The sequence below is a fragment of the Oncorhynchus kisutch genome, linkage group LG26, assembly GCF_002021735.2.
Source record: "Oncorhynchus kisutch isolate 150728-3 linkage group LG26, Okis_V2, whole genome shotgun sequence".
Lineage (NCBI taxonomy): Eukaryota > Metazoa > Chordata > Actinopteri > Salmoniformes > Salmonidae > Oncorhynchus > Oncorhynchus kisutch.
In genome coordinates, this window is record NC_034199.2 from 14851060 (window position 1) to 14876156 (window position 25097).

General features: G+C 46.5%; 1 protein-coding gene across 6 annotated transcripts in view; it reads left to right on the forward strand.

The window, feature by feature from the left end:
• The window catches only part of stxbp5l (syntaxin binding protein 5L), a 218138-nt gene that overhangs the window by 144776 nt on the left and 48265 nt on the right, over nucleotides 1-25097 (forward strand). For all 6 annotated transcript variants that reach the window (XM_031805714.1, XM_031805719.1, XM_031805717.1 and 3 more), the window contains exons 6-17: nucleotides 607-670; nucleotides 9734-9817; nucleotides 13987-14110; nucleotides 15693-15768; nucleotides 17978-18138; nucleotides 18693-18765; nucleotides 20111-20258; nucleotides 20396-20463; nucleotides 20812-20852; nucleotides 22623-22837; nucleotides 23041-23186; nucleotides 23470-23595. In XM_031805714.1, the coding sequence (XP_031661574.1) occupies nucleotides 607-670; nucleotides 9734-9817; nucleotides 13987-14110; nucleotides 15693-15768; nucleotides 17978-18138; nucleotides 18693-18765; nucleotides 20111-20258; nucleotides 20396-20463; nucleotides 20812-20852; nucleotides 22623-22837; nucleotides 23041-23186; nucleotides 23470-23595 (1326 nt within the window). The remainder of the gene's footprint in view (nucleotides 1-606; nucleotides 671-9733; nucleotides 9818-13986; nucleotides 14111-15692; nucleotides 15769-17977; nucleotides 18139-18692; nucleotides 18766-20110; nucleotides 20259-20395; nucleotides 20464-20811; nucleotides 20853-22622; nucleotides 22838-23040; nucleotides 23187-23469; nucleotides 23596-25097) is intronic.

Sequence of the window (25097 nt, forward strand, 5' to 3'; positions counted from 1 at the left end):
AATTGATCTGCCTGGTAAAATAAAATATCTTAAACCATGCCAGAGATGTCATTGCCTCAGAGTCCTTCTACTCAGGAACGACCACCATCCAGGGCACTGTTGTTGCCAAGAAACAAAAGATCAGGGTTCAGGAGGACATAAACATTTTAACTGGAGTATGCTGGCACAGTCAACTGCCACTGTGCATTGTATAAGTAAGTAAGTAAGTAGCCTTGCACTGGCCTTGGCTTGTGCGAGCCGGAACGCCTCATAAGAGTAAGAGCCTATCTCCTGTTTCTGTAGTGTGAGGCAGATTCATGTACGAGTACACCGCCTGGACAGGACTCTAGTCTATCGCAGGGCTTGTGCATTGTATGGTGAGGTCTAATAGTGAACGTCTGGTCGATTCTGGTGCTGGGCGCTGAAGGCCACTGGTCACTAAGACATTCTGCGGGTGCTCTGTGGGTCTGGAGCGTCTATCTCTTTGGTAACAGCAGATGCAGGAAGTAGATTCAGGTTAACTGGATGGCAGCCAGTCACACGCTCCCTTGACTATCATTCTGAAACATCTGCACTCATGCTCATGACCTGATAAGCCCTTTCTCTCTCTCCTCCTCTTGTTCACAGAGCAACTAAAGCACATCCAGGGCCCGTGGTCCATCTGAGTGACAGCCCGAAGGATGAAGGCAAGGTGAGTAGGTGGAACAATAATACATCAAAAACGGCTTGCCTCCTCTTTCTCTCCTCTAGCAGGAACTCTGGTACACAGGCTGCTCCATGTTGTTAGATGTGTTCTTTTAAATACAGGACTATGACCCAAAATGGCTCCCGAACAAGTTGCTAACGCTCTCAGCATCACGGCTAGCCTTTGGGTCATTGCTTGCCCTCTAGTACTGGCTGTCCTCCTTGTCATCATCTTTCAGTGGGGACGGCCTGTGTGTGTGTGTGTGTGTGTGTGTGTGTGTGTGTGTGTGTGTGTGTGTGTGTGTGTGTGTGTGTGTGTGTGTGTGTGTGTGTGTGTGTGTGTGTGTGTGTGTGTGTGTGTGTTAGCAACGCAGAGGGGTTTGGGTCATGAAGCGGTCGCGCCTGCTAAGATGATGGTCGGGGTTGTCGGTGCGGGTTGCCGGCGGCGCGGAGGCATTAGGGGGAATCGATTTGCCATGCAAGACCTGCTGGCACTCGATGTGCGTGGGCTGTTGGTGTGAAAAAAGTCTAAGATGCTGTCAGGAAAATAACAACACTTTAGCAAGAGAGAGAGAGAGAGAGAGAGGAGGAGAGAGAGAGAGAGAGAAACGAGGGAAAATGCAGAGCGAGAGAGCCAAACCACACGAACAACAACATTGGAGACTTTATGGAACAAAAAGCCTTCACTATCTCATCCTGCAATATCCAAGGCCTGAGGTCATCTGCATTTGGCCTAAAGAGTAGGAACCTGGACATCACCAAAGAAATCGGAAATACAGACATTGTCATCCTACAAGAAACTGGTTGCCCTCTAGGTTACAGAGAGCTGGTAGTCCCATCCACCAAACTACCAGGTGTGAAACAGGGAAGGGACTCAGGGGGTATGCTCATTTGGTATAGAGTAGACCTTACTCACTCTATTAAATGAATCAAAACAGAAACATTATACATTTGGCTAGAAATTCAAAAGGAAATTATCTTTAACAGAGAAAAATGTCCCCCTGAGTGCTACCTATATCCCCCCCACTAGAATCCCCAGACTTTAATGAAGACAGCTTCTCCATCCTGGAGGGGAATATCAATCATTTTCAGGCCCAGGGACATGTACTAGTCTGTGGTGATCTAAATACCAGAACTGGACAGGAACCTGACACTCTCAGCACACAGTGGGACAAACACCTGCCTGGAGTGAATGACAGCATTCCCTCCCCCATATGCCCCCCTAGGCACAACTACGACAACATAACCAACAAAAACGGGTAACAACTCCTGCAGCTCTGTCGCACGCTGGGTATGTACATAGTCAATGGTAGGCTTCAAGGGAAGTCCTATGGTAGGCACACCTATAGCTCATCTATTGACAGGAGTACTGTAGACTACTTTATCACTGACCTCAACCCAGAGTCTCTCAGAGCGTTCACAGTCAGCCCACTGACACCCCTGTCAGATCACAGAAAGAATGCAATCTACTTGAACAGAGCAATACTCTGTCATGAGGCATCAAAGCCAAAGGAACTGAGTAATATTAAGAAATGCTATAGGTGGAAGGAATGTAATGTGGAAAACTAACAAAAAACGATGAACTATTAGGCAACAACAAATTCTATCCCTTTTAGAAAACTTCCTGGACAAACGTTCCACTGTAATAGTGAAGGTGTAAACTTGGTAGTAGAAAACCTAAACAGTATATTTGACTTCTCAGCTTCCCTATCAAATCTAAACATTTCAAGCAGAAAACCGAAGAAAATCATTATCATTAACAGCAGACCCGTTCTGGAAATACAATTTAAAATGGACTTTTTACCAAATGACCGTACGACAGACCACGTATTCACCCTGCACACCCTAATTGACAAACAAACAAACCAAAGCAAAGGCAAAGTCTTCTCATGCGTTTGTTTGTTTTCAAAAAAGCCTTTGACTCAATTTGGCATGAGGGTCTGCTATACAAATTGATGTAAAGTAGTGTTGGGGGAAAAATGTACAACATTATAAAATTCATGTACACAAAAAAAAAGTGTGCGGTTAAAATTGGCAAAAAACACACAATCATTTCTTTCCACAGGACCGTGGGGTGAGACAGGAATACAGCTTAAACGCCACCCTCTTTAACATATCTATCAACGAATTGGCGATAGCACTAGAACAGTCTGCAGCACCTGGCCTCACCCAACTACAATCTGAAGTCAAATGTCTACTGTTTGCTGATGATCTAGTGCTTCTGTCACACACTAAGGAGGGCCTACTGCAGCACCTAGATCTTCTGCACAGATTATGTCAGACCTGGGCCCTGACAGTAAATCTCAGTAAGACAAACATAATGGTGTTTGGAAAAAGGTCCAGTTGCCAGGACCACAAACACAAAATTTCATCTAGACACCGTTGCCCTAGAGCACACAAAAAACTATACATACCTCAGCCCAAACATCAGCGCCACAGGTAACTTCCACAGAGCTGTGAACGAGCTGAGAGACAAGGCAAGAAGGGCCTTTTATTCCATCAAAAGGAACAGAAAATGTTGACATACCAATTAGGATCTGGCAAAAAAATACTTGAATCAGTTAAAGAACCCATTGCCCTTTTATGGCTGTGAGTACTGGATTTCACTCACCAACCAAGAGTTCACAAAATGGGACAAAACACCAAATTGAGACTCTGCATACAGAACTCTACAAAAAATATCCTCTGTGTACAACGTAAAACACCAAATAATGCATGCAGAGCAGAATTAGGCTGATACCCGCTAATGATCAAAATCCAGAAAAGAGACGTTAAATTCTACAACCACCTAAAAGGAAGTGATTCCCAAACCTTCCATAACAAAGCCATCAACTACAGAAAGATGAACCTGGATAAGAGTCCCCTAAGAAGCTGGTCCTGGGGCTCTGTTCAACAAACACAAACAGACCCCACAGAGCCCCAGGACAGCAGCACAATTAGACCTAACCAAATCATGAGAATAATCTAATAAAATTACTTGACACATTGGAAAGAATTAACAAATAAACGGAGCAAACTAGAATTCTATTTGGCCCTAAACAGAGAGTACACAGTGGCAGAATACCTGACCACTGTGACTGACCCAAACTTAAGGAAAGCTTTGACTATGTACAGACTCAGTGAGCATAGCCTTGCTATTGAGAGAGGCTGCTGTAGGCAGACCAGGCTCTCAGTAGAAGCCATGCTGCCCACAAAATGAGGTGGAAACTGAGCTGCACTTCCTAACCTCCTGCCAAATGTATGACCATATTAGAGACATATATTTTCCTCGTATTACACAGATCCACAAATAATTTGAAAACACACCCAATTTTGATAAACTCCCATATCTACTGGGTGAAATACCACCGTGTGCCATCGCAGCAGCAAGATTTGTGACCTGTTGCCACAAGAAAAGGGCAACCAGTAAAGAACAAACACCATTGTAAATACAACCCATATATATGTTTATTTATTTTCCTTTTTGTACTTTAACTATTTGCACATCGTTACAACATAATAAAACATTTGAAATGAGAGAGACAGAGAGAAGGAAAAATACAGAGAGAAGGAAAAATACAGAGAGAGAAGGAAAAATACAGAGAGAAGGAAAAATACAGAGAGAAGGAAAATACAGAGAGAAGGAAAAATACAGAGAGAAGGAAAAATACAGAGAGAGAAGGAAAAATACAGAGAGAAGGAAAAATACAGAGAGAAGGAAAAATACAGAGAGAAGGAAAAATACAGAGAGAGAAGGAAAAATACAGAGAGAAGGAAAAATACAGAGAGAAGGAAAAATACAGAGAGAAGGAAAAATACAGAGAGAAGGAAAAATACAGAGAGAGAAGGAAAAATACAGAGAGAAGGAAAAATACAGAGAGAAGGGAAAATACAGAGAGAGAAGGAAAAATACAGAGAGAAGGAAAAATACAGAGAGAGAAGGAAAAATACAGAGAGAGAAGGAAAAATACAGAGAGAAGGAAAAATACAGAGAGAAGGAAAAATACAGAGAGAGAAGGAAAAGACAGAGAGAGAAGGAAAAAGACAGAGGAGGAAAAAGACAGAGAGAGAAGGACAAATACAGAGAGAAGGAAAAATACAGAGAGAGAAGGAAAGAGAGAAGGAAAAAGACAGAGAGAGAAGGAAAAGACAGAGAGAAGGAAAAAGACAGAGAGAAGGAAAAAGACAGAGAGAGAAGGAAAAAGACAGAGAGAAGGAAAAAGACAGAGAGAAGGAAAAAGACAGAGAGAAGGAAAAAGACAGAGAGAGAAGGAAAAAGACAGAGAGAGAAGGAAAAAGACAGAGAGAGAAGGAAAAAGACAGAGAGAGAAGGAAAAGACAGAGAGAGAAGGAAAAAGACAGAGAGAAGGAAAAAGACAGAGAGAGAAGGAAAAAGACAGAGAGAGAAGGAAAAAGACAGAGAGAAGGAAAAAGACAGAGAGAGACCTTCTGTTTGTGAAGATGACTCATATGCGATATGAAGTATATTTCTTGCTTGGATTTATAGCCGAGAGCATATCAGACTCTTTCTGCCTCCCAAAGCACTTATAAATGTGTGCATTATGCCACCGAGAGGTTTGACGTTTCATGTGACTGTTTCTCTGAAGGTGTGGGTGTGTATGTCAGAGCCAGTTAATGTCATGAAGGCAGGTAAAGGGAGCAAGACATGATAAAGGCAATAAGGTTAAGGTGGGAAGTTTACATACACCTTAGCCAAATACATTTAAACTCTGTTTTTCACAATTCCTGACATTTAATCAGAGTAAGAATTCCCAGTCTTAGGTCAGTTAGGATCACCACTTTATTCTAAGAATGTGAAATGTCAGAATAATAGTAGAGAGAGAGAGAGAGAATTATTTATTTCAGCTTTTATTTCTTTCATCATATTCCCAGTGGGTCAGAAGTTCACATACACTCAATTAGTATTTGGTAGCATTGCCTTTAAATAGTTTAACTTGGGTCAAATGTTTCGGGCTTCCACAAGCTTCCCACAATAAGTTGGGTGAATTTAGGCCCATTCCTCCTAACAGAGCTGGTGTAACTGAGTCAGGTTTGTAGGCCTCCTTGCTCGCACAAGGTTTTTCAGTTCTGCCCACAAATCTTCTACAGGATTGAGGTCAGGGCTTTGTGATGGCCACTCCAATACCTTGACTTTGTTGTTCTTAAGCCATTTTGCCACAACTTTGGAAGTATGCTTGGGGCCATTGTCCATTTGGAAGACCCATATGTGACCAAGCTTTAACTTCCTGACTGATGTCTTGAGATGTTGCTTTAATATATCCACGTAATTTCCCTCCCTCATGATGCCATCTATTTTGTGAAATGCACCAGTCTCTCCTGCAGCAAAGCACCCCAACACATAATGATGCCACCCCCGAGCTTCACGGTTGGGATGTGTTCTTCGGCTTGCAAGCCTCCCCATTTTTCCTCTAAACATAACGATGGTCATTATGGCCAAACTGTTCTATTTTTGTTTCATCAGACCAGAGGACATTTCTCCAAAAAGTATGATCTTTGTCCCCATGTGCAGTTGCAAACTGTAGTCTGGCTTTTTTATGGCGGTTTTGGAGGAGTGGCTTCTTCCTTGCTGAGTGGCCTTTCAGGTTATGTCGATATAGGACTCGTTTTACTGTGGATAGAGATCATTTTATACCTGTTTCCTCCAGCATCTTCACAAGATTCACTTTTGCTGTTGTTCTGGGATTGATCTGCACTTTTCGCACCAAAGTACATTCATCTCTAGGAGACGGAACGTGTCTCCATCCTGAGCGCTATGACGGCTGTATGGTCCCATGGTGTTTATACTTGCGTACTATTATTTGTACAGATGGAAATTTGGAAATTGCTCCCAAGGATGAACCAGACTTGTGGAGGTCTACAAGTTTTTTTCTGAGGTCTTGGCTGATTTCTTTTGATTATCCCATGATGTCAAGCAAAGAGGCACTGAGTTTGAAGGTAGGCCTTCAAATACATCCACAGGTACACCTCCAATTGACTCAAATTGTGTCAATTAGCCTATCAGAAGCTTCTAATGCCATGATATAATTTTCTGGAATTTTCCAAGCTGTTTAAAGGCACAGTCAGCTTAGTGTATGTAAACTTCTGACCCACTGGAATTATGATACAGTGAATTATAAGTGAAATAATCTGTCTGTAAACAATTGTTGGAAAAAGTACATGCACAAAGTAGATGCCCTAACTATAGTTTGTTAACAAGAAATTTGTGGAGTGGTTGAAAAACGAGTTTTAATGAATCCAACCTAAGTGTATGTTAACTTCCGACTTCAACTGTATGTTGCCTACCCACAGTATGTTCACTGGTGTCCCCTGTGAGGAGGAGGTAACCTTTTTCAGCAGTATCACACTACTGTGTATCACACTACTGTGAGCAAAAAGTATCAAGGTGATGTATGTGCTGAGATAGAAAGACTGGCCGTTTTGGTTGAATTGGCAGTAACGCAGGGTTATGTGGTAGGAATTGAGGCAGGTATGCATGTGAACGCGGGCGTGTGTGTGTGTGTGTGTGTGCGTGCGTGCGTGTGGCCCCTGAGTGGCAGAGTGAAGACGGCCTGTTTTCCACCCCACCTGCTCTCCATTCCACAGTGTGTGATCTGTGCTTTCACAGTGTCTCCTCCTCCCCTCCCCAGAGGATCCCCTCCTTTAAATACTCCTCTCTTCCAGGCTGCGCCACCTCTTCTGCTCTGTCTGTCTCACTGTGTGACACTGCCATTACCCTCTGCGCCACTCTCTTTAGGTGTACTTAGTGGGGTGTGTGTGCATCTTTGTGCATCCTACTTTTTTACTCTGGTTGTGTGTATTCCTCATTCCGTGCGTGGGTCTGTGTCTATCTCTCTCTCTCATCCTGGGGGTGTGTATATTTTCATCTCTGTGGGGTATGTAAGTAGACTTCTGTATTTTCTCTGCAGGGTTAATAATACATACTATTTACAACGTACTGTTTAGTAAAAATGCAGTACGCAATGAATATCGGCACACTCGGTTCATCCTTCTGAGCCTCGTCTAAGCCGCACATGGTGCTGATTCCCGCCGTTCCTTCATTTCGGCGTGGCGTGTCCTCTCGGCTAATTATCAGCTGTTGTCAGACCGACGTGGGCCTGGAAAGATGATTTTCCTTCTCGGTAGTATGCCGTGAATTCTCCTGTATAAAAAGCCAAAATGAATATGACATCTTGTTTATTAACTTATTATAACATTTTATTTTTTCACATACCCAAAATACCTAATATGTTGAACGCTAGTACGGGGTATTTGGACACGACCAGCGTCTTGGCATATCCCTGTGACCTCGTGTATGTGCTGTTTCTCATTAATCAAAAACTGCAGAGCCAGTGGATTTGAGATTTTTCGCTGACAAAGGCCACTCTTCTTCTCCCTCTCTCTCTCTCTATATATATATGCCCCATATCCCATCCTCTCCTAAACCCTTCAGACGTCTCCCAGTCCTCCTCCCCAAAAAGTAAATCCTCTATAAATCACACACAGGGATAAGAGCTAGCCGGAGAGAGACAGGCAGAGGGAGCAGATTGGTTGTGTGCTGAGTGGAACACTCATGGTGAAGATCATCCCTTCCAATCCTTCTAATCACATCTCCCACAGGGAGAGAACCACGGCCACTGGAGCTACAAGCCAGGGGCCACTACGTCTGGACAGGGAGAGAGAGAGGAAAAAGTTTCTGTTTACTGAGACAAGCTCAAGTCTATAAGACTCTTATTTCAATGTTCAATGATTTGATCCTGTATTTCCTCCTCTGTCGCTCTACTGTCTTCCCTCTCTCGATTTCTCTCCCTGTTCTTTATCCCCCCCCTCTATCTGCCTGTCTCCCCTCCCTCTACCTGTCTTCCCTCCCTCTATTTGTCTCCCCTCCCTCTACCTGTCTTCCCTCCCTCTACCTGTCTTCCCTCCCTCTATTTGTCTCCCCTCCCTCTACCTGTCTTCCCTCCCTCTATTTGTCTCCCCTCCCTCTACCTGTCTTCCCTCCCTATACCTGTCTTCCCTCCCTCTACCTGTCTTCCCTCCCTCTACCTGTCTCCCCTCCCTCTACCTGTCTTCCCTCCCTCTATCTGTCTTCCCTCCCTCTACCTGTCTTCCCTCCCTCTACCTGTCTTCCCTCCCTCTACCTGTCTTCCCTCCCTCTACCTGTCTTCCCTCCCTCTATCTGTCTTCCCTCCCTCTACCTGTCTTCCCTCCCTCTATCTGTCTTCCCTCCCTCTACCTGTCTTCCCTCCCTCTACCTGTCTTCCCTCCCTCTACCTGTCTCCTCTCTCTACCTGTCTTCCCTCCCTCTACCTGTCTTCCCTCCCTCTACCTGTCTTCCCTCCCTCTACCTGTCTTCCCTCCCTCTATGTGTCTTCCCTCCCTCTATCTGTCTTCCCTCCCTCTATCTGTCTTCCCTCCCTCTACCTGTCTTCCCTCCCTCTACCTGTCTTCCCTCCCTCTACCTGTCTTCCCTCTCTCTACCTGTCTTCCCTCCCTCTACCTGTCTCCCCTCCCTCTACCTGTCTTCCCCCTCTACCTGTCTTCCCCCCTCTACCTGTCTCCCCTCCCTCTACCTGTCTTCCCCCTCTACCTGTCTTCCCTCTCTACCTTTCTCCCCACCCTCTACCTGTCTCCCCTCCCTCTACCTGTCTCCCCTCCCTCTACCTGTCTCCCCTCCCTCTACCTGTCTTCTCCCTCTACCTGTCTCCCCTCCCTCTACCTGTCTCCCCTCCCTCTACCTGTCTTCCCCCTCTACCTGTCTTCCCCCCTCTACCTGTCTCCCCTCCCTCTACCTGTCTTCCCCCTCTACCTGTCTTCCCTCTCTACCTTTCTCCCCACCCTCTACCTGTCTCCCCTCCCTCTACCTGTCTCCCCTCCCTCTACCTGTCTCCCCTCCCTCTACCTGTCTTCTCCCTCTACCTGTCTCCCCTCCCTCTACCTGTCTCCCCTCCCTCTACCTGTCTTCCCCCTCTACCTGTCTTCCCCCCTCTACCTGTCTCCCCTCCCTCTACCTGTCTTCCCCCTCTACCTGTCTCCCCATCCTCTACCTGTCTTCCCCCCTCTACCTGTCTTCCCCCCTCTACCTCCTCCACAGTTGCTGATAGGGTTTGAGAGTGGAACAGTAGTCCAATGGGACCTCCGAGCCAAGAAGGTTGACTTCAGAATCTACTACGATGAGGCGAGTACTATCTTTCATTCTCTCTCTCTCACTAGCAGACAGCTGAACAAGTGATTTCACCCACATTGACTGTCTGATATAAGGTTTACAAAGACCGTGTGGGAGCTTCTTTTACATGGATGCTTTCTTAGGGTTCATTAAGAGTCCCGTAAAAGTGTGTTTACGTAAGGTCACACAATCAGGGTCGATGTAAGGGCCCTATCTGATTAAACATTGACAGTGTACATGATTTGTAACCTATATGCCCCTACTCGCCCTTCAGGCACCAGTTAAACCTCTACCTTCCTCCCCTTATTTCTAAAGAGGTGTCATTAGAACAGGTCTGTCAGTCTTAATTACCCAGTGTGATGCATGATGGATGCCCATCTCCGGTGCCTCCACGTTGCTAGGGCCTCACCATCGTAGACGATTTAGAACATGACAAGGGGAGAGGCATCGCCATGGCAGCCTAGACAAAAGGAGCTCTCACTCTGCCATGATTCATTAAGGAAGGCTCTTTGTGTGACGCTCCCGATGCGAGCCCGGGAGAAGAGAGGAACGGGAGGATAAATAGCAGCGCTCCAGATATCACACAGCGCTCCAGATATCACACAGCGCTCCAGATATCACACAGCTCTCCGCTCGGAGCCCGATGCTCGTCACAGAAGAGTCCGATGCATTGGAGCGCGCTTCAGATTTTACAACACTCCCTCTTTTTTTATATATATAAAATATATATATATATATATATATATGTACCGTATATCTATCACTCACTCTCCGGGAATAAAAAGCAAACCCCATTACAAAGGCTGGTAGAGGAGCTCTCTGCTGAAACCTATAGTTTTTCATTAGTGCAGTTCGATTAACTGGCTCATGAATTCTCCCAAGTCATTTCTGGCTCCTTTAATATCACAGGCAAGCAACATCTACATCTATGTCCCGGAGCTCCCCGGTTCTGTGCGTAGTTTGTGCTACTGATCCCTCTCACGGGTTCTAATCAGTCCAGTTCTAGCCGTGTCCTCTCTCATTTAACACCAGGTTAGTTGAGGGACAGCACTCATTGGTTTTAGCTGCTAGGTTAACTGTGGTTGAAGGGACAGCACTCATTGGTTTTAGCTGCTAGGTTAACTGTGGTTGAAGGGACAGCACTCATTGGTTTTAGCTGCTAGGTTAACTGTGGTTGAAGGGACAGCACTCATTGGTTTTAGCTGCTAGGTTAACTGTGGTTGAAGGGACAGCACTCATTGGTTTTAGCTGCTAGGTTAACTGTGGTTGAAGGGACAGCACTCATTGGTTTTAGCTGCTAGGTTAACTGTGATTGAAGGGACAGCACTCATTGGTTTTAGCTGCTAGGTTAACTGTGGTTGAAGGGACAGCACTCATTGGTTTTAGCTGCTAGGTTAACTGTGGTTGAAGGGACAGCACTCATTGGTTTTAGCTGCTAGGTTAACTGTGGTTGAAGGGACAGCACTCATTGGTTTTAGCTGCTAGGTTAACTGTGGTTGAAGGGACAGCACTCATTGGTTTTAGCTGCTAGGTTAACTGTGGTTGAAGGGACAGCACTCATTGGTTCTAGCTGCTAGGTTAACTGTGGTTGAAGGGACAGCACTCATTGGTTTTAGCTGCTAGGTTAACTGTGGTTGAAGGGACAGCACTCATTGGTTTTAGCTGCTAGGTTAACTGTGGTTGAAGGGACAGCACTCATTGGTTTTAGCTGCTAGGTTAACTGTGGTTGAAGGGACAGCACTCATTGGTTTTAGCTCCTAGGTTAACTGTGGTTGAAGGGACAGCACTCATTGGTTTTAGCTGCTAGGTTAACTGTGGTTGAAGGGACAGCACTCATTGGTTTTAGCTGCTAGGTTAACTGTGGTTGAAGGGCTGGCACTCATTGGTTTTAGCTGCTAGGTTAACTGTGGTTGAAGGGACAGCACTCATTGGTGTTAGGTGCTAGGTTAACTGTGGTTGAAGGACTGCATTCCTATCCTCACGTTTGTGTTGTTTACTTCCCCCAAAAAGTGATATATTACCTATTATCATTTTACTGACTACTCCCTAGGAAAAGTGATTCATTACACTACTTGTTATATTCCTTTTTGCGTTACAACCCAAAATGTTGCGTGTCCTCACTCAACGTCAACTGTCACCGGCATTTTGTCTGTCTGTCTGAAAAGAGGTGGATTCTACCTTGGACAAGGGCAGCATTTCGTCTACTCCAAACCCAGCTATAAGCTTGTTCAGCAGTTTCTGGGTTACAGCCTGTCCTCCTGAACGATCCAAATCGAGCCTTGGTTGTTTGGATGAGGTAGACCTACAGTCATTTTCAGCAGCGGTGGTCAGGTCTTGGGGGTCTTTTTTCAACGAGTTTTGTGTTTGTGTGTTGCCTTTGCAGATGCTTCAAGAGATTGGGAGTTGTGTTTATAGCAGTGGAGAGTTGTTTCTTGCCTGGGCACAGTTTACAATGGACAGTTGTATCCTTAGCATTTTGTCCTACCAAGTCAAACCAATAGGAGTACTCCCAGCAGTAGTGCGTGCATACGTTAACAGGAACTTGGTGAGAGGACGAAAACGTTTAGAATCTGGGGCAGGGGGATTTTATTTATACTGTGCAAAGTATATATATATACTGTGAGGGAATAATCGTCACCGATTTATTTCTTTGGATCAATAACTGTAATGGAAGGGAATGATAATAGAAGTGACAACCTATTTCTTTGATCAGTAACTGTAATATCTGTCTCGCTCTCTCTCTGTTTCTCTTTCCATGTTACCCTCCCTCCTTCCCTATACCCTTTACCTCTCTCTCTGTTTCTCTTTCCACGTTACCCTCCCTCCTTCCCTATACCCTTTACCTCTCTCTCTGTTTCTCTTTCCACGTTACCCTCCCTCCTTCCCTATACCCTTTACCTCTCTCTCTGTTTCTCTTTCCACGTTACCCTCCCTCCTTCCCTATACCCTTTACCTCTCTCTGTTTCTCTTTCCACGTTACCCTCCCTCCTTCCCTATACCCTTTACCTCTCTCTCTGTTTCTCTTTCCACGTTACCCTCCCTCCTTCCCTATACCCTTTACCTCTCTCTCTGTTTCTCTTTCCACGTTACCCTCCCTCCTTCCCTATACCCTTTACCTCTCTCTCTGTTTCTCTTTCCACGTTACCCTCCCTCCTTCCCTATACCCTTTACCTCTCTCTGTTTCTCTTTCCACGTTACCCTCTCTCCTTCCCTATACCCTTTACCTCTCTCTTTTTCTCCCTCCTTCCACGTTACCCTCCCTCCTTCCCTATACCCTTTACCTCTCTCTCTGTTTCTTCTTCCACGTTACCCTCTCTCCTTCCCTATACCCTTTACCTCTCTCTCTGTTTCTCCCTCCTTCCATGTTACCCTTCCTCTCTCCTTCCCTATACCCTTTACCTCTCTCTCTGTGCCTCCCTCTTTCCACTTTACCCTCCCTCCTTCCCTATACCCTTTACCTCTATCTCTGTTTCTCCCTCTTTCCACGTTACCCTCCCTCCCTCCTTCCCTATACCCTTTACCTCTCTCTCTGTTTCTCTTTCCACGTTACCCTCCCTCCTTCCCTATACCCTTTACCTCTCTCTCTGTGTCTCTCTCCTTCCCTATACCCTTTACCTCTCTCTGTGTCTCTCTCCTTCCTTATACCCTTTACCTCTCGCTGTTTCTCCCTCCTTCCCTATACCCTTTACCTCTCTCTGTGTCTCTCTCCTTCCCTATACCCTTTACCTCTCTCTGTGTCTCTCTCCTTCCCTATACCCTTTACCTCTCTCTGTTTCTCCCTCCGTCCCTATACCCTTTACCTTTCTCTGTTTCTCTCTCCTTCCCTATACCCTTTACCTCTCTCTGTGTCTCTCTTCTTCCCTGTCCCCTTTACCTCTCTCTGTGTCTCTCTCCTTCCCTAGTCCCTTTACCTCTCTCTGTTTCTCCCTCCTTCCCTATACCCTTTACCTCTCTCTCTGTTTCTCCCTCCTTCCCTATACCCTATACCCTTTACCTCTCTCCTTCCCTATACCCTTTACCTCTCTCCTTCCCTATACCCCTTACCTCCCTCCTTCCCTATACCCTTTACCTCCCTCCTTCCCTATACCCTTTACCTCCCTCCTTCCCTATACCCTTTACCTCCCTCCTTCCCTATACCCTTTACCTCCCTCCTTCCCTATACCCTTTACCCCTCTCTCCAGGCTATCCATTCTGTGAGCTGGCATCACGAGGGGAAGCAGTTCATGTGCAGCCACTCAGATGGCAGCCTGACTATGTGGAACCTGAGAAACACAGCCAGGCCCATTCAGATCACCTACCCTCACGGTGAGGCACACGCACACGCACACGCACACACACACACATAACCTCTGACCCTACAGCCCTGACCCTGTGGTGACACAGCACATGCGGTGGTCATTGAGGGGACGTTTGCGATGTAGATGGATTTGCGGATCTAGACAAGAGCGAAAACACATGGCATCGATTGATATTGCTTTAAATCATGAACCTTTGCTGCCGGTGACGTCAAGACACGTTACAGTGACTTGGTGAGTCCGTAGATTTTCCAAGGTCCTGAGCGTACACTCCGCCACCCAGCAGATGAATAGGTGCCTCATCAGGTCAGATGTTCGCTGAATACTCTTTGAGGAGCTCTGATTGCAATGAGCAAGCTCTGCGTTTCTGCCACGGCCTTGGCTCTCTGACGCTGTGTCGGCGTGGTCTGTGTGTAGGCGGCACAGTTTGACCCTGTGACTTTCCTCATGAAAGACTCCACCAGACACTCAGGAAGGACACACCGTGTCTGTCTATCTGACTGCCTGTCACACTGGGGATGAGTAATAGGGATGGAATAGAGGACCGAAGATCTGTCTATCGGGACCATAGCTGTGTTAGTCTGATCGTCTTCATGGCTGTGGGTGGTTTGTGTATGATCGTGATGCCCGTCGTGACCATGGGTGGTTGTCTCTGATGACCGCCGTGCCTGTGGGTGGCCCAGACCAGACGAACACATTCACAGTCATTCTGTGGGCTGTGGGCTAACTATCTCTCTCTGTTCTGGCTGACTCACTGAGACAGACAGGAAGGGTTTTGCCAAGCAGCACTGTGGGAAGGAAGGGCACGATTGGCTGAAATATACTGTACATCGTTATCCTGCCATGTGAATTTAGTTTGGGCCTGGAGTTGGATCAGTCAGACATCACTTTGAGCTGTGTATAGGCCTGGTGTTGGATCAGTCAGACATCACTTTGAGCTGTGTATAGGCCTAGTATTGGATCAGTCTGACATCAATCAATCAATCAAATGTATTTATAAAGCCCTTCTTACATCAGCTGATGTCACAAAGTCCTGTACAGAAACTCAGCCTAAAACCCCAAACAGCAAAGCAATGCAGATGTAGAAGCACCGTGTCTAGTCCTCTTCAGGCTGTGCCGGGTGGAGATTATATCAGTACATGGCCAAGATGTTCAAGTGTTCATAGATGACCAGCAGGGTCAAATAATAATAATCACAGTGGTTGTAGAGGGTGCAACAGGTCAGCACCTCAGGAGTAAATGTCAGTTGGCTTTTCATAGGCGATCATTCAGAGTTAGAGAGAGAGTTAGAGAGAGAGTTAGAGAGAGAGTTTAGTCATCAAGACAGGTAGTCCTGAGGCATGGTCCTAGGGCTCAGGTCTTCCGAGAGAAGAGAAAGAGAGAGAGAGAGTTCGAGGAAGCATACTTAAATTCACACGGGACACTTGAATCCATTTCCAATTGCAGTTGGATTTGAAGAGAGATGGTGGTGAAGAAGCTTGGACAACAAAGTCATAACTATCTAATGATATGAGGATTAAAAACAACATAACTGGCTCATTTTGTTGATGTGCCCAACATGGCTTCCCCTTTTTTTCCCCCGTCTCCCCCAGGGAAGATACTGAAGGACGGGAGGAAAGAGTCGTGTAAGCCCATCCTCAAGGTGGAATACAAGACCTCCAGGAACAGGTGAATACTCTGCCTCTCTTCATCTCATACACCTACCCAACAGACCCCAGATCCCTCCATCCCACCCTGTGCTGTACGAACCAACATGGCACTCTAGTGCCAGGCGAAGCTGCCTTGTGTTCTGTCAAATGAAATGTCTTTGCCATAACCACTTTTCAGGTAGTGGGATTTTCATAAAGGTTGTTGCTTTCTATTCCATTTACCCTCAAATAGAGACATTTTCCCTATGATATTTCAAATTATTGCCAAGAGCAGTTCCCCTGTAGTGAAAAATGTATTTGTCAAGTTTCCGATGTTTGTATTTGCCAAAAACTATTTTGATCACAGCGTGTTGTTCAGAAGTGAAACCTGGTAGGAACGAGCTCCAGATAGGTCTGAGTCACACGCTGGCTTTCAATCACAGAAAACAGTAGAAAATACAGGGAGCCTTTACCAGGGAGCTGTTAAGAAGCGTTTCATCTCCAGACATGGGATTGATTAGGTGCCTCTGAAGCAGAATTCCCTCTTGGCTTGATGCTCTGTGTTGACTGTTTGGAATGCATGATTGTTCCTAATTATCTCTTCCTATTTCTCCCTTCAGTGGCTCGTCAATTACAATGGAGGCTTGTAAAATCATATAGTTGTAGTTGTGTATTAAAGAGCTAGATTGACAAGCAAAGGAAGCCCAGGTGCACCACTGAGACTGAGACAACACTTTAGACTGTGCCTTTCAGGGTGTGACCACGCTTTGTAATGCTGAGTGACAACAGCACAACGCTCTTGTTACTCACGGCCATGACCCTGACTTTGACGGGGGGGCGGTTGTTATCTTATGGCCATTATGACCATGGGTGGTTTGTGTCTGATGGTCATTGTGACCGTGACCGTGACCGTGGGTGGTTTGTGTCTGATGGTCATTGTGACCGTGACCGTGGGTGGTTTGTGTCTGATGGTCATTGTGACCGTGACTGTGACCGTGGGTGGTTTGTGTCTGATGGTCATTGTGACTGTGACCGTGGGTGGTTTGTGTCTGATGGTCATTGTCACCGTGACCGTGGGTGGTTTGTGTCTGATGGTCATTGTGACCGTGACTGTGGGTGGTTTGTGTCTGGTGGTCATTGTGACCGTGGGTGGTTTGTGTCTGATGGTCATTGTTACCGTGGGTGGTTTGTGTCTGATGGTCATTGCGACCGTGACCGTGGGTTGTTTGTGTCTGATGGTCTTTGTGACCGTGCCAGTTTGTGGTTGTGTCTGATCTGGAGGACCGCCGGTGGTTGTGTCTGATGGTCATTGTGACCGTGACCGTGGGTGGTTTATGTCTGATGGTCATTGTTACCGTGGGTGGTTTATGTCTGATGGTCATTGTTACCGTGGGTGGTTGTGGCTGATGGTCATTGTGACCGTGGCCGTGGGTGGTTGTGTCTGATGGTCTTTGTGACCGTGACGGTTTGTGGTTGTGTCTGATCTGGAGGATCGCCGGTGGTTGTGTCTGATGGTCATTGTGACCGTGAGACCGTGTGTGCTCGTGTTTGATGACCGGTGTGACCGTCAGGTCCGTGGGTGGTTGTCTCTGACGGTCATCATGACCGTGGGTGGATTGTGTCTGATAATGACGCCCGTTGTGACCGTGGGTGGTTGTCTCTGATGACCGCTGTGCCCTTGAGTGGTTGTGTTTGTCTGGCCCAGACCAGACAAACACATTCCCAGTCATTCTGTGGGCTGTGGGCTCAATGTCTCTCTCTGTTCCCGTGGAGTCACTGAGACAGACAGGAAGAATTATGCCAAGCAGCCCTGTGGGAAGGAAGGGCACCATTGGCTGAAATATACTGTACATCGTTATCCTGCCATGTGATTTTTTAATATTCCTCCATTAAGTATCTATATTATACTGTAGGTCTGATTAAATCTTTCACTTCTTTTAGACACTGTGATGTTTCTCGTAGTCTCATGGTTTAATTTGTTGGGAAGGCTTAGCTTGGGTGGTGTGTCAGCGAACCATCAGCTGTCTGTCGTAAACAGGACATGATGTTTTTCATGATCATCCATGACAGCTTACTGTCCGTCTATTGTGTGACAAGTTCACGAACTCTCTCGTGACCAATCATCCTATGTTATACCGACATTGAATATTTCCTGGATTCCATAGCGACACTTGATCACTCCGTCATGATATTGACACGTGATCACAATAATGTCAGTCCTTAAGACCTGTTTGTCTTTGTTTCCACAGCAGTGAGCCCTATGTCATCTTCTCTGGGGGTCTGTCATATGACAAGTCCGGTGGAAGGAGGCCCACCCTGACCATCATGCACGGCAAGGCCATCACAGTGCTGGAGATGGACCACCCTATCGTAGAGTTCCTAGTACTCTGTGACACCCCATACTCCAACGGTGAGGGAAGGGATGGGGGGCGGGTGGAGGTCAGTAGGTTGGGTTTGAAAGAAGCAAAAGTTTCTGGACATGCTGTTTTCGACTCTCTCTCGCTCGCTCTCTCTCTCTCTCTCTCTCTCTCTCACTGGCCCTCTCTCTTTCACTGGCCCTCTCTCTTTCACTCACTTGCTGACTCTTACTCTGCCTCTGTCTCTGTCTCTGTTTCTGTCTCTGTCTCTCTCTCTCTCTCTCTCTCTCTCTCTCTCTCTCTCTCTCCATGATAATTAGTCTAATTTGAGTCAAAGGTGTGATGGTAATGAGTGCCTCTGTGAGACCTTAAATTACTATATCTGCTCTCTCTCTGTCACATACCTGGGAGAGCAGAGGAACAGGGACTTCAGTACAAAGTACACACGCTCGCGCACACACACGTACCCATTCATATATTTACATTTCTATTTGAAGTATTGGAGTGAAGGATTTCCACCGTATTACGTTCCCTGTGTCTACTACATCTATTGGTTCTGTATATGAATGTAATTCACTACTCTGCATATCTATGTGACTGTCTACAGAGGTCCAGGATCCTTATGCAGTGGTTGTGCTTTTAGAAAAGGACTTCATCGTGGTGGATCTGACACAGAGCAAGTATGTACGGCACACACGCACACACGCACACACACACACACGCACACACACACACACACACACACACACACACACACACACACACACACACACACACACACACACACACACACACACACACACACACACACACACACACACACACACACACACACACCTTCCTGCAGTGAGGTGTCCTGCTGTGGTCCAGAGGGGAGCAGACTGTCACCTCCTGATGTGACTCGATGTGGCAGGAGGGGTAACAGCCCTCTAACACCACGTAACAGCTATAAGAGTCCCAAACAGCATCAATGGATTTAAACATAGACACACTATCGGCACATTCCATTGGCTGATTAAGAGAGAGGGTTACAGATGCCATTAAAACAAAGAAAAATAAATGCACACAGACACATATACACACACACACACACAACACACATCCACCCAAATGTGTCACATTGCCTTGAGAGAACCTTAGTCCCCTGCCACTCCGGTCAGCTGTCTGTCACTAACGTGTCATCATCACTCAGGAAGCAGGACAAAGACCATGTCACTGTGACACCGTCACACCACTGCTCTTCTTAAAATAGCCTCCTTGATGACACTCTCTGTCGATGATACATCAGCCCTATGATGGAGGGAGCTGAAGGAGGGACAGGGACGTCCAAGCTAGTTATCAGTAGCTGTGTTAACATTATCAGGATGTTGATAAGAAACACTAATTGGACAATAAGGTGCTGGGAAGAACTTAAGTGGTGACCTGGGTGAAATATTATTATTATTATCTCCCTGCAAAGAAATACCCATTAGATATACACTATAAAACATTAGGACCACCTGCTCTTTCTATGAATCCAGGTGAACGCTAGGATCCCTTATTGATGTCACCTGTTAAATCCACTTCGATCAGTGTCGATGAAGGGGAGGAGTAGTGGGTGCCTGGCGCACCGGTTTGTGTCAAGAACTGCAACGCTGCTGGGTTTTTCCACGCTCAACAGTTTCCCGTGTGTGTCAAGAATGGTCTAAAGTAACACCCAAAGGACATCCAGCAAACTTGACACAACTGTGGGAAGTGTTGGAGTCAACATGGGGCCAGCATCCCTGTGGAATGCTTTCGACACCTTGTAGAGTCCACGCCACAACCAATTGAGGCTGTTTCTGAGGTCAACTCAATATCAGGAAGGTGTTCTTAATGTTTTGTCCACTCAGTGTACATGAACTGCAATACTCAGAGCGGTGTACCTTTTGCTTCTTTGCTATTTAGATATTTTGGTGATGACGTTCTGTAGCAGTCACAGACGTCCACGTCTCCCTGGTGAGAACTCTACATGCACGCTATAACAGTTCCCTCTCCCTTCTGCAGCTTCCCCATCTTTGAGAACCCCTACCCAATGGACATCCACGAGTCTCCTGTCACCTGTACGGCTTACTTCGCTGAGTGCCCTCCTGACATCATCCCCATCCTCTACTCCATAGGGGCCAAGCAGAAGAAGACTGGCTACAGCCACAAGGTACGCTACAGGTCATAGGTCAGACAATGACAAGATGGCTGAAGCAAAAAAAATAAAAACTCAATTACGTCCTGCATTTTTCAGTTCATGACCTGCTGTTTCTTACAATCCATGACCACCTGTTTAATTGATGACAGGAGTGGCCAGTGAGCGGTGGCACATGGACACTAGGCTCACAGACCTACCCAGAGATCATCGTCACAGGGTAAGTCAGTGGGTTCCATGCTGTTGGATGGAGACTTAAAATTTTTTTTTTTAAAGCTTGGCCACTGGGCACACACTCGTTGAAACAATGTCTTTTCCACGTCATTTCAATGAAAGGACCTGGAACCAATGTGGAGTACGCGTAGAATTGACATCTGTTCCCAGTAGGTGTGAACAAACATTGAGTCACTGGTTATATTTATTCGGACAGGATGTAGTAAAGTTTTCCTCTACTCCTCTGGTGTTTATCATCGGTAGAAGCATTAGAGCGGGAATGTCTAATTCTGCTACAGTTTTAGAAACGGACTGTGCTCTTGACCTCTTTCCCTGTCTTTGATCCTTTCTGCAGACACGCAGACGGAACCGTAAAGTTTTGGGACGCCTCTGCTAGTAAGTTCTCTCCCTCCACCCTTTCTTACGCTGAATGTCGGCAATAATCTCTAACACGTGTCGTCTACGATTACATAACGTGGTGGGGTAGTAGAGTAAAGTCAAGTCAAGTAGGCGGTGCTTACTCTTGTCCTGTTTCGCGTATGGGTGACCTGTACAAGTGCGAAGTGGAAGTGTATTTTTGTTTGCCTTTCCGACACCCCTGAGACAACCTTGGAGAGTGGGGTCATGGCCAGGGATCAGCCATTATTGACAGCGACCCTGGCGCAATTAGGGTTAAGTGCCTTGCTCAAGGGCAGATCTGCACCTAGTCAGCGTAGGAATTTCAAACGAGCAACCTTTCGGTTACTGGCCCAATGCTATTACCGCTAGGCTATCCGTCGCCCCATAATAACTAAATTCATCCATTTATAAACGTCCTCTCACTGTCAACTGCGTTTATTTTCAGCAAACTTAACAATATTTGTACGAACATAACAAGATTCAACAACTGAGACATAAACTGAACAAGTGCCACAGACATGTGACTAACATAAATGGAATAATGTGTCCCTGAACAAAGGGGGGGTCAAAATGATAAGTATCAGTCAGTACCTGGTGTGGCCACCAGCTGCATTAAGTACTGCAGTGCATCTCCTCATGGACGGCACCAGATTTGCCAGTTATTGCTGTGAGATGTTATCCCACTCTTCCACCAAGGCACCTGCAAGTTCCCAGACATTTCTGGGGGGAATGGCCCTAGCCCTCACCCTCCAATCCAACAGGTCCCAGATGTGCTCGATGGGATTGAGATCCGGGGTCTTTGCTGGCCATGGCAGAATACTGACATTCCTGTCTTGCTGGAAATCACTCACAGAACGAGCAGTATGGCTGGTGGCATTGTCATGCTGGAGGGTCATGTCAGGGTGAGCCTGCAGGAAGAGTACCACATGAGGGAGGAGGTTGTCTTCCCTGTAACACACAGCGTTGAGATTGTTGCAATGACAACAAGCTCAGTCTGATGATGCTTTGACACACCGCCCCAGACCATGACGGACCCTCCACCTCCAAATCAATCACACTCCAGAGTACAGGCCTCAGTGTAACGCTCATTCCTTCGACGATAAATGCGAATCCGACCATCATCCCTGGTGAGACAAAACCGCGACTCGTCAGAGAAGAGCACTTTTTGCCAGTCCTGTCTGGTCTAGTGACGGTGGGTTGTTGTCATCCTGTACCTGTCCCGCAGGTGTGATGTTCGGATGTACTGATCCTGTGCAGGTGTTGTTACACGTGGTCTGCCACTGCGAGGACGATCAGCTGTCCGTCCTGTCTCCCTGTAGCGCTGTCGTAGGCTTCTCACAGTACGGACATTGCAATTTATTGCCCTGGCCACATCTGCTGTCCTCATGCCTCCTTGCAGCATGCCTAAGGCACGTTCACGCAGTTGAGCAGGGACCCTGGGCATCTTTCTTTTGGTGTTTTTCAGAGTCCGTAGAAAGGCCTCTTTAGTGTCCTACGTTTTCACAACTGTGACCTTAATTGCCTACTGTCTGTAAGTTGTTAGTGTCTTAACGACCGTTCCACAGGTACATGTTCATTAATTGTTTATGGTTCATTGAACAAGCATGGGAAACAGTGTTTAAACCCTTTACAATGAAGATCTGTGAAGTTATTTGGGTTTTTACATATACTGTAAACCCTATTCCCTTTAGGCCCTGGTCAAAAGTAGTGCACTACAAAGGGCCATTTGGAACGCAATCTATATACCTCCCTGTCTCGTGTGACCAGTTACACTGCAGATGCTGTACAAGCTGAAGACGTCCAAGGTCTTTGAGAAGCCCAAGGCGGGAGATGGGCGGGCGGGCGAGCTGGTAGAGGAGGACCCCTACGCCGTTCAGATGGTCAGCTGGTGCCCACATAGCCGTCTCTTCTGTGTGGTGGGCATTTCTTCCCACGTCATCCTCTACCGGTTCAGCAAACACGACGCCAACACGCAGATAGTGGTGAGTGGATGAGAGACGTTTCCAAACCCGCTTCCCAAGTCATTTCACATTCCACAGTTGTTTTACCACCAGAACACCTGATTTTAACGTATAAAGGGCTTGAGGGTTAGTTGACTTGTTTAGTGAGGTATGCCAGTGAGTATGCTTGCTATATCAGTCCCAGCAAATCTCTGCATCTATGTGTGTGTGCATGTGTTTGACAGTCACTAGAGGTGCGCCTGCAGTTTGATTCAGAGGACGTCATCTCCCCGTCAGAGGCAGAGAACAACCCGTGTTTCTCGGACCCCAGTTCCCCCCAGCCGCCCGGTAGCCCTGGCAGTGGCACACAGGACAGCCTCCCCTGCCTCAAGTGAGTCACTCCTGTCAGCCACCTCAACTGGCTCCACTGGAAAAACCCGATTTACGCAGAGTTCCTAAGAAAATGCAGACGATATATTGAACAACAGCGTCCGGACGAGTGAATTGATATGCATCACACGTCCAATCTCTCCCTTTCTCCTTCTAACTCTCAAGCTCCCCTCGCTCTTAACAATCTCCTTCAACTCTCTTTCTATCTCTACCTCTCCCGTTCTCCCCTCCTCCCTCCCCCTTTCCCTCCATCCTCTCCCTCCCCGTCCTGCTCTGTATGTCAGGGTGAAGAGTCGTCCAGTGCGGATGCCCCCGGGGTACCAGGCTGAGATGGTGGTGCAGCTGCAGTGGGTGGATGGAGAGCCCCCCCAGCAGATCACCAGCCTGGACATCAACTCTGCCTACGGCCTGTGAGTGACCCTGTACTCTCTATGTGTCTCAGTGCCCTGACTACCTTTCACTTCCACGCTCACACCATCCATCTCTCACTCTTGTTCTCCAGCTCTCGCTTCATCTCTCCCCCCTCTCCACTCCATGTCTGTTCCCTGCTCTTTCATGTTCCCGCCTTCCCTTTCCCTCTATCGCTCTCTGTCTTTCTTTCTCTCTGTCTATCTGTATCACACAATCCAGATTTTTTTTACACCCCCCCCACACACACACTCTCTCTCTATCTCCCCGTATTTCCCTCTCTCTTACCTCCTCTCTCCCTCTTTGTCTCTCTCTGTCTCTCTGACTGAGCTGCGCCTCTTGATTGTTGTCAGGCTTCTTTTGTCTTCAAAGTGATTCACATCATATCCTTCTCATTTTCCACCTCTCAAGCAAAACACTGTTTTATTCATCAGCCCAGCTACTATTTTCTAATAAATGGAATAAAGTATTCGCCTAAATACACAGCATGAAATGAATGTTATTTTTCTGCCTCACCCGGATACATTTTTCATAACACTCAGTTCCCATCTATGATTCAAGTGTAGCAGAGGGAAACGGTAATCAGTAAAACATGATTAAAAGGTAGAAAATGCAGCTTGTATGGTTTGCTGGGAAGATAACCTGCTTTGACAGAGGAGAGAATCTAAGTTTGCTCTTTCTCTACAGTTAATCAATAGACAGCCTCAAGGCCATTTACAAACTTCTGTTCTGAATGGCAGAGTTGGTCGAAAAATCTGATAAATTCGCAGCTCTTTAAAAAAAAAAAGAGTCTACATTACTGGGGGAATACACGGAAAAGGTCACTAACCTTACCCCTGAGAAGCTATTAACATTTTCAAGTGTGTTTGAGTCATCTCTTCCGTGTGTCTTCCCCAGGCGCTTTTAGGCCTACACTCAACACACACACCCTGGGGATATGTTACAGTGGTATTTAGAAGCAATATATTGAGCTGGATTCCAAGTGATGTTGGTTCTAGTGTGGACATTGTAACGTTGCTCGTATGCTGAAGATGTTTTCTGGAACTGGAATGACAGGTAGTCTAGCCGTTAGAACATTGGGCTTTCGGTTGCTGGCGAAGTGCCCTTGAGCAAGGCACTTAACCCTAATTGCTCCAGGGTCCCCTTTGATAATGGCAGAGCCTGGCCGTGAACCCACTCTCTGAGTTGGGATATGCAAAAAGAAGATATCCAATCCACATGTGTATTAATACACACTTGTACATGTGTGAAATGGGACAAATATAAGCACCCACCAAAGTATTATTATAAGTCTTCCTACAGTATTTCAGGCATGCTGTTGATTGGCAATGTAGTATTGGTATGCTGGTCATCATGCTTCTCAGTACACAGGGATGTTGTTGCCACAATACAGGAAATTGTGGGGGAAACGTACCACTTTCCATTTTCAGTGATTCCATGTGTAAGAATCCCTGATGTAATCTCTGATTCTGTGATCTCTGAATAATGTATGTATGGGAAAAGA